Source organism: Akebia trifoliata, chromosome 1, assembly GCF_017979445.1.
Source record: "Akebia trifoliata isolate Shusen 1 chromosome 1, ASM1797944v1, whole genome shotgun sequence".
NCBI classification, from domain to species: Eukaryota; Viridiplantae; Streptophyta; class Magnoliopsida; order Ranunculales; family Lardizabalaceae; genus Akebia; species Akebia trifoliata.
This window is the reverse complement of record NC_141375.1, coordinates 19506330-19516355: the sequence shown is the minus strand read 5'-3', so window position 1 is coordinate 19516355 and position 10026 is coordinate 19506330. Positions and strand designations below refer to the sequence as shown.

Below are 10026 nucleotides of genomic sequence, written 5' to 3'. Positions count from 1 at the left end.
ATTAATACCCATATTTAAAAAAAAAGATCAAATTGATGACTGAACCAAAAATTTAAAAGACAAATCAGTTGAATTCACTTTTAATTAGTACTTTTACAAACAATTAATAGTTTTTTTTTTTTTTAATTGATGGTTAAACAGTACCAACTATAAATTCTCATGAATTGATTTTTGAAATTTATAAAATTATTGTTATAGAAAATTAGTTTTATTTTGGATTTCTTAAAGAAAAGAAGTTGAAAATTTGAAAAAATTAGAAAGATTTTAGGAAATTATATTTTTATTGTTTTCATCAATCCATGAAAGGGCCTAGAAAATTTTCTTCTTCTTTTTTATCTTGATTGTTATCTGATTTTTATAAATTTAAAATTTATTTAATAAAATAGAAATCTGTCTGACCAAATTGGACAACAATGGAATCCAAGTCGAACTGTTTGAGCAAAATTTCAATTTTAGGTTATCGTCCAATTTTTGAAACATTATTGATTAACACATTGACCCACTTCTCGATGGTCCTTCACAACAAAAAATCAGCTTTATAGATTATTTTGAAAAGAACATTTTCACGCTGAAACAATGAAAAATAAATAGTTTAAATGAATATTTGGGATACCCCTATATTTTTTCGAACCAGTTAGAAAACTACTATAAAAAAACAACCTAAATACCCTCATCTTCAATCTCTAGATCCTATCTCCTTCAATTTGATTGCAATCCTTAAAAGACAAGATAGGATAAAGGATTCGAGGGCGTAAAATAATCATGGTTAAGAAATTCTCTAATACTTGATTGCTTTTAAGATTTTGGTTTGCAGATAAAATTAAAATTTAAGAATAAAGTCTTTTACTTTTGTCGAGCTTCTTTTTTTAGTTGGAAATCCATTCACATTACATTTATTAAATAAAGTCTTTTACTTTTGTCGAGCTTCTTTTTTAGTTGGAAATCCATTCACATTACATTTATTAAAGACAAGGACAAGAAGGGATAAAGGATAACCTTGACAAAGCTTATAAAAGGTAAAAGAAGCCTTGTGTTTATCCATTTTCATATTTCAACCTAGAAATAAAATATTCTATCTAAGTTTATCAATAGATCAGATCAAGGTCGATATAAATTTAATCTAATTTATTAAATTGGAGGTATAAACAAGGAGTGGAGTCGACATTCAGGGGGCAGAGTTAGGATTTTGCTCATGTGGGGACAACCAAGAGTAGAAAAAAATTTATGAGGACAATTAAGAGTGAAAAAAATAATTGTGGGAACAACTAAGAGTGAAAAAATAATTATTGTGAAGGCAATAGTGGTAGATTTGTTTATCCACCGTAAAAATCTGTTTCAATAGCACATTAATCCAGAGAATTTGAAAACTCTTGTGGGGGCAAGTGCCCCCACTCTAAATCCGCCCATGTCCACATAGTCCCACTTTATTATATTTTCTCTTCTCTTTGTTCAACTTCATTTTCTTTCCTCTCCTCTCTCTTTTTTCAATGATACCAACATACTTTAATCAATTAAGTGATTAAGTGAAGTCGGGTTTTGAATCCAGGATATAATATTAACACTCACATACTTTTAATCAACTAAGCTAGCCCCTTTAATATATATCATTTATTTAACGGGATTGACTAGTTGCACCCCCACTATGTAGATAATTGCACACCAACCTTGAAAAATAACCTTATTTTTTTATGACCTCTATTTTAACCTACTAATTACAAGTCACTGTTGGTATTGTGACTTTGTGTTATATGATCAAATATTTTCTTACAAATATAAAACCCATAGTAATTTATGTAAGCATGGTTGAAGAAGTATGAAAAACAAAAAATAAAAATAAATAAAAGAGTACAATATTTTTATTTTGAGTGCAATCATCCAAATGGAGTGCAAGAGAAAAAAAAAATTAAGTGACAGATTGCAATTAGTAGTGGGTGGTGTGCAACTAGTCAATCTCTTATTTAAATTAAATATATAAAATATAATTTATAAACCTATTTTAAATACATTATCGATTAGATCAGGACATAGTTGAACCACACCCAATCCTACCAATTATCAAATCAAATCCTTAATCCAAACCCTAAGGTATTAGATCATAAAGATTTGATTTTCACTATGACCCACTTCATTCACAACCCTACTATCTAGAATATGCCCCTTTTTTCTTGAGATAAAGGTAAGTTATTCTATACACTTATATACATTTTCAACATCTCAAAACTTAGGTTCAAGTCTACTGGGCCAAGGGTGGATTTAGAGTGAGGGCTGTAGGGGCACTTGCCCCCGCAAGAATTTTCAATGTCTATAGATTAGTAAATTATTGCGACAGATTTTAGCGATAGATAAAAAAAAATCTATCAATATTACCCCACAATTTATTTTTTTCCACTCTCAATTGCCTCCACATATATATTTTTTTTCATTTTTAATTGTCCCCACAAAAAATTTTCTACTCGGTTGCCCCCACATGAACAAAATTCTGGCTTGGCCCCTGACTGGGCCTATTATCAGTCTAGCTAGATTGATTCTATATTATTTTCTAGATTTAGGCGGTGCTATAGTTAACGCTTATCAACGACTATCTAGCTAGATTGTACACCATTTTGTTGACTAACTGACCCAACAAAAATACATCAAAAGTCAAATTAATCATCCAATCAATTTGCTTGAATTTCAACATCATCAGTGGTTCAAAAGTAAGTTTGGCCGTCGGATTCTTGAATCATCAATCAAATTCTTTAATTTTTCAAACAAGTCTCTGGTCAATGGCGACACTAATTAATTCTAGAAGGATGAATGGTAACTATCAGTCAAATCTATTGAATCATTTTAGTGATATTTATTAATATATATATTTATGAATTTTGTTAAGGGAACACGTTAAGGTGCAATAAATATATTTTGAAAATTAGAATTTATTGAAATTTTAGTAAAAAAAATATATTTTTTAAAGGCATTTTCGATACAAAATTTAATTTTCAAAGTGTATTTAGTGCACTTTAACAGGTGGGTGCCTTAACAAGACCCTACACTTATTTAGAGTTGTGGTAATATGACCTGTCATGAATCATACTAAAATGACTCTATGACGTGATAAGTTCGAGTGTCCTAAATTTGTATGTCTTGAGATACATGATTGCATTTTTCAATGAAAAAATGTATCCCGAGACATATAGATATATGAGTCTTGAATTTATCCACATCATGTAATCATTTGAGTATGCCACTTGGCAAGTCCTATTATTAGGACTAATTTATTATTTATTTATTAGAAAGAAGATTACTAGATGATTAATCACAAAATCGTACGTACTTAACAAATATTTGGATTAGTTAAAAAAATTAATTGTTTTACATAAAAATATAAAATCAGTTGACCGAGTCAAGTTATTATTAACTTGGTTGATATTTTCACAATATTGGACGAGTCATCTTGTATTTTAAATGAGTTAATTTAATAATCAATTCATATCGATTATCTCAACCGAGTCATCTTAGTCTCAAACGAGTTCTGAAATAATTGTATTTTATAGGGCATCCTTGTCGACTGAAGTTTGAAATACACATGGTATGCTGTTGAATATTCTATTGAGATTTTTTTGGGGGATGCTTAAAGACTATGACAATAGGACTGTTCCAACTCCCACATTCTAGAATACACGTCTTTCTTGTAATCGAAGTAACGGGGTAAACTGACTGGGTATGATTCTATAAAAACCCTCTAATATTTTAATAATTATACTTAACTCTATAGTGAGAGACTAGAAGCAGATTAATAACCATTTTTATCTCACCTTAAGATTGTGATACGTACTCTTAAAATATAAAATTATCCTCACAAAAAAATATGAGTCTAACTCTTAAACTTATTTAAATTAATATGTTCAAGCAATTCACATTTGAACGATATCACAAGGATCTAATCTCAAGTTCATATTTGATCGATCCTAAGCTCATATCTGATCTAATTCCTAACTAGTATCTAACATAATCTTGAGGTCATATCTGATCCCTACATCATGTCATATCTGATTCTTAACTCAAATCTTTTTTAATCTAGAGCTTATGCATATTTGATCCCTAACTTGTATTGGATCTAATCTTTGGCTCGTATATGACCTGGTCCCTAACACATATAATCCCAAGCAAGAATCAAAATTCATGTATATCTTTTTTACATTAAATGAAATACATACAAGATCTTGTTAGATTGATAGGACATCACATATCAGATTAATGGGACATCACATGTTAGAATTCTTCAATTCCTTACTTTGCATTAATGATGTGTAACACTTACACATCATACTCATGTACTAGCTTATAAGTGATGAAATCATCTTCTAAAGCACTCAAGTACATCTCAATACACAACACATCATGCACCTATACAAGCAATATGATGATACTCATCTCCAAGGCTTTCCTATAAGTATACACTCTCAAAACTAAAGAGGTGAGGTTGGTTGGTTGAGTCCGAACACTATTCATCTTCTTCTTCGTTTATCTTTTTCTATCTGAGTACTAACGTGACCCTCAGAACACCTTGATAAACACCATACCGGGGTCTCTTCCTTCTCTCATTTTTATCTTCCATAAATCAAGAAGTGACGAAAGAGCGGAGATCAACCATCATCAACAAATAAAAAAGGCCATAAGATCAAGATCAAACCTAATATCAAAAAAAGTCAACCAAGTCGGCACAAACAAAGGAAGAAGATATTTAGATCAATATCAAACCTATAATTAGAAGATAATTCTCATTTTAAGGAATATAAACTTAAAAAAGCCTTCACATTCACTATAAAAAAAAAAAAAACGTATAGTAGTGAATTTCAACAATGGCCACAATTTAGTCATCGCTATGGGACTTTGTTGCAACGATTAAAAGGAGATCATCACTATAAATTATGTATTTTTCGAGGGATATTTTTAAAATTTTAAGTTTTGATTTTTAGCAACAACCTATAGCAATGGCCAATACTTGGTCATCTTAATATTTTACTCCATAAAGAATACCCTAAGTTATATAATACTTAGTATTGTCTTTATGTTTTGTAGTCATTTTGTTGCTTTTGATTATCTTGATTTTAAAATTTGAAGTTTAGTTTACTTAAGTGTAAGATAATCTCAAGTCTACTATTTGTATCAGTTAGTGAATGATGCACACATGCACAAACATATCTGGCATGTATATGCATTAATTAAACTTTAGATCTCCCGGTCAAAAATCGTTGTATGACAATTGTGTGCTTCATCACCTATTTGAGGCATATTAGTTGCATATTATGGTGTTTGATTCTCACGTGGGATTAAGGTTAATAATTTTTTTTGTCTTGTTTGCAAAGTGGTTATTTTCATTTGAAGTAAAATTGTGGAAAATGTTCCTTATATTCTCTTGATACATATAGATGACATATTTCCCTATAGTCCAAGTCTTGTACTTGGAGAATTATGGGGATATGTCATCAAAATTTTATGAAAAATAAAATAGCTACTTCGTTGTTGATTTTAATAGAGATTACGCATTCCTGAATGGGATGTGACCATCTCACCCGTTGGAGAGGAGAATGTGATCATAAGAAATATTATGCATTCAATTTAGTTGTGTGTAACAATGTGATTTTGATTGAAAGATCACATCGTCATAAGGTGGATATGTTGATAGATATAAGTTGGAATAAGTTGCTTAGGAATACTTATGAGTATGAAGCCAGGCTTATTTAATTCTTGAACTTTGTATTACCTCACTCAAGGTTTGGTAATAAGATTCAGTGTTCATGCATCAAATACTTCAACAAGATCGTAAATGATTGAGAAAATGTGCATGGTGACTTATTATGGTGCGGGATGAATAAAAGATACACTTGTTGGATTTATCATTGAAAGAAATTCGAAGATGAATATAATATGGATGAATCTAAAAAGGATGCTGATATGCAAAGAATGTTACAAGATGCATTCAAAATTTCAAACTTTCATCATGGAGAGATTAATAAGTTGAATGACGACAGTTCAAATGAAACAAAAGAGGATGTAAACACCCCAATCGGGTGACCATTCACACCCAATTCCATATTTGAATGGTGGCGACTCCAAAACACCCCAAAGTGGAGGGATGTTTGAAAAACATTGAAAATCCCGTGTCCACACAACTTTTACAAAATATTGAAAGATGTCGAGATCAAGTTATACTTGAGTTGCATTAAATTTTCAAAATTATCTTTCATCGTATAGTTGTTACACATTAAATTAATTAATGGATGAAATAATAAATCATTCAACATGTTGTTTGAGTTATTAAAATATGTATTTTTTATTGGTGAAAAATTACCAAAGAATTATTACAAATCAAATAAAATCTTACGAGAACTTAGCTTACATTACAAGAATATAGATATATGCCCGAATGATTGCATGTTATATTGTAAGAGCATGTGAACGCAAATGAATGTGTTCTATGTAACGAGTCTAGGTAGAAAACAGTTAAATGCCAATCAACTGAAGAATCCATGAATTTGTCTTTAAAGAAAAATAAAATACCTACAAAGATTTTGCATCATTTTTCTTTGATTTGTGAGTGCACCAAACTCTTCGCACATCCAAATTAGACAAAATAGAAATCCTGAAAACATAAATGAGAAAAAGTGAATAGTACTATTTTTCATTTGATGATGTCCTAATAATTATAAAAGAAATTCTTTCTCATTTGATTTCGTATATACTTGACAAGAATGGTATCATGATTGTGAATGTGTCGTGGGTCCCAAATTCCTAACAACCTCGAATGATGTATCCTTAGATGATGCCCAAGATCCAAAAAGGTTGAAACAATATGCCACATGCCACCATCTAATAGCCCATGGTTTTTACCCTCTAGAGGGAGTTAATATTCGTATGCAATTTTACTATATTATTTTAACTATGATATAAATAAAGAAATAAAAATAAAAATGCTTTGTATGTTCATTTGCATCCCAACCCGGAATAAAATATTTTTTGTAAAATAATTTAAAAAAAATAGAAAAATATTTTTTAAATAACATCTTAAAAAGAGTAAATCATCTCTATAGAAAGTAAATGACTAAACGTTAGGCAATTGTAATAATCAGAATGTTAGGTGTTGACATAGAATCAGAATAAATCAGAGGGGTGAAAGTATAATTCACCCTAAAAATAAATATTGCCACGTTGTTAATATTAGTTGGTAAAACAGCTAAAAAACCTACTCGTTTAAAACAGCAAAACAATCTCCGATAGAATTTAAAAAAAAAAAAAAAAAATCTCCGATAGAATTTCTCTCACACACTTGAAGGTGTACCTAATTGGTACTGCTATATGTACCTCTCAAACCCTTCCAAGCTTTATATATTTTATTACTTAATTCCACATTTAAATACTCCTCACGTTCACTGCGCCTTTCACCCCTCTCTCTCTCTCTCTCTCTCCTCTCAAGCAGCAAAGCAAAGAAGAACGAAGATGAAGCAACTCATCAGACGCCTCTCACGAGTTGCCGACTCGTCTCAATATTGTCTCCTCAGATCCGCGTCTCGAACTTCATCAAGAACTCGCCGATCCAACTCTCTACGAACCGTCAAAGATCCGCGATCCAGAAACGTTCCTGTTGGACATCTTCCTGTCTACGTTGGCGAGGAGATGGAGAGGTTTATTGTGAGTGCAGAGCTTTTGAATCATCCGATCTTCATCGAGCTTCTCCAGAAATCAGCTCAAGAGTACGGTTACGAGCAGAAAGGTGTTTTGAGGATTCCTTGCAGAGTTCTTGTTTTTGAAAGAGTTCTTGAAGCTTTGATGGTTGGAGATCATGAAAACAGAGATCTTGAAGAGCTTCTAAGCCAATTTTCATAAGAATTTCACTAATCTCTTTTTTTTTTTCTTTTCTTTTTTTCTGTTGGTTTGAAAGATCAAATCGTTTTTTTTTTTTTTTGTGTAAAGAGTTTGCGGAGATGATGAAAAAGGAAAAAAAAAGTTAGGGTTTCTTACAAAGGAAATCTATTTTGTTGTTGTTGTAGTTGTGATTTTTGATTTAGCTTTCATTTTTACTGTTTTTGCCCTAATTTCTACTCATCCTCTATCTCTTTCGATCGATCCGTACGGAATTCTGTCTAAAATCGCCGAATTCGTTTTTTTTCCCTTATTTTTGGTGATATTTCAGATGAACTATCTTCGATTTCTCGGGAAATTAGGGATTTAGTTTTCGCTTTGGTTGGTCTTAGTGTCCAACGATCGGATGAGATAAGGAAGATTTTACAGATCAGTAGGAAATCCTGTGTTGGGTACGAATCTCTAGGTTATATAATCACATCTCGTCCGTTCGTTAGATGTTGGAGCCTCATATGCTCCATCCATTTTTAACGTTTTTAATCTAGATTTGTTACTCCTTGAGGAAAATATCCTGCGGGGACTGCGATTCTCGCTGCATCGATGTGATAGCCACAGATTCTTTCATCGAGATTCGTGTAAAAAGCATCTACGGTTATGTGCCCAACTCCACGTCAGAAATGTGAGAATCTCAGTAAATGCCAATGTCACCTCAGCAATACTCATTCCTTAAACATCATCTAACATACGAGTCAAACGTACGGCTGAGATGGATTTAAAAAAGATTATTCTCCTAGAGAACTAGGGGTGTCAATGGATAGTCGAAATCCGAATCCGAATTCGAATTCGAATTCGAAAAATCGGATATTATCCGAAAATTTCGGATATCGGATATCGGATTCGGATGTCAGTTTAACATTCGAATGAGTTTCGGATACGAATTCGGATATTGCGGTATCCGATTCGATAATATCCGCTCCGATAAGAATATGTATATCGTGTATTTATGTTTTACAACAAAACTTTAACACATATATACATGGTGATGTGTATTTATGTTTCATAACAAAACTTAACTTATAAGTCTCTTCTCCCCCAACTCCATCGAAATGCAGAATCATCAGTAATGAAGGCTATGGCCTGTGCGAAGCTGCGAGCTACAAAACCCAGTCTTCTCCGGCCGGCGTCACCGGTCAATACTCTCTCTCTCTGTCTCTCACTCTCCGCTCTCTCTCTCTCTCTCTGGTAAAACTCATCTTCTCGACTTGTGCGAGCTCCATTACAGTCGTCTCTCCGACCGACTAGCATCCAGGGTATTTCCTCTATCTCCTCTCTCTCTCAAACACAGTAAAACCCTATTTACTCTCACCAAAGAAGAAAATCTCATTTGTAGGATTTTTGTCGGATCGGATATTATCGATATCCGATATATTTTCAAGTTCGGGTTCGAATATTTGTTAGTGCTATCCGATCGGATTCGAAATCGAATTCGGATATCATTCTTTTTTTTCGGATTCGAATTCGGATATAGATCGGATACCTATCCGTTGACAGCCCTATAGAGAACAGCTTTATCTCTAGGAATTTCATCCATCAGATTTGGGAAATGGGGTTATTGGGGAGATAGTGTTCTACGGTTACGGAACTTAGGGGTGTTTTCGTAATTTAATTAAATTTCTTCCTCTTTTTCGGTTAAATCGAATTTTGGATGCAAAAAGACAAGATGGGACTTCTTTTAAAACGAAAGTACGAATATACCGTTTTTGGTATAAGAATCAAATCGATAAGTCGATCTGGAAATTCAAATAGTGTCAGTCATAATGGCATTTATGTTATTAAATTGAAAACTCGTGTACGACGATGTCTTTTTAAATGAAGAGTGAACATCTGGTTCTTTCGGCTGGTGACCTGCCCACGCTTAATAATTACGCAAAAACTGTCACAGCGTTTTAATTCGTTACTCAATTATTGAGTAATTTTTCGCGAATGTATCATATCGTGATATTTTGGAAGAGGTTTTAATTTAAGAGAGATTTACCCGACAGACCTACTGGTTGCATTTTTATTACAAAAACTCCCTTGGAGTTAGGACAACTCCAAGGGAACCTTACTTTATCAAGTTTGTTACCAAAAAAACCTTGCAGTGGGAATCCAAATTATAAAATTCAAATTGATGAGTTTAATATG

At 32.3% G+C, this 10026-nt stretch overlaps 1 protein-coding gene across 1 annotated transcript; it reads left to right on the top strand.

Annotated features, from left to right (window-relative positions):
* The first annotated feature begins 7316 nt into the window (after positions 1-7316).
* Positions 7317-8028, top strand: LOC147410846 (auxin-responsive protein SAUR71-like). The gene has a single exon (XM_086440852.1). It carries the CDS (start codon positions 7339-7341, stop codon positions 7864-7866), a length of 528 nt encoding a protein of 175 aa, XP_086296978.1. The 5' UTR covers positions 7317-7338; the 3' UTR covers positions 7867-8028.
* Positions 8029-10026: the final 1998 nt, after the last annotated feature.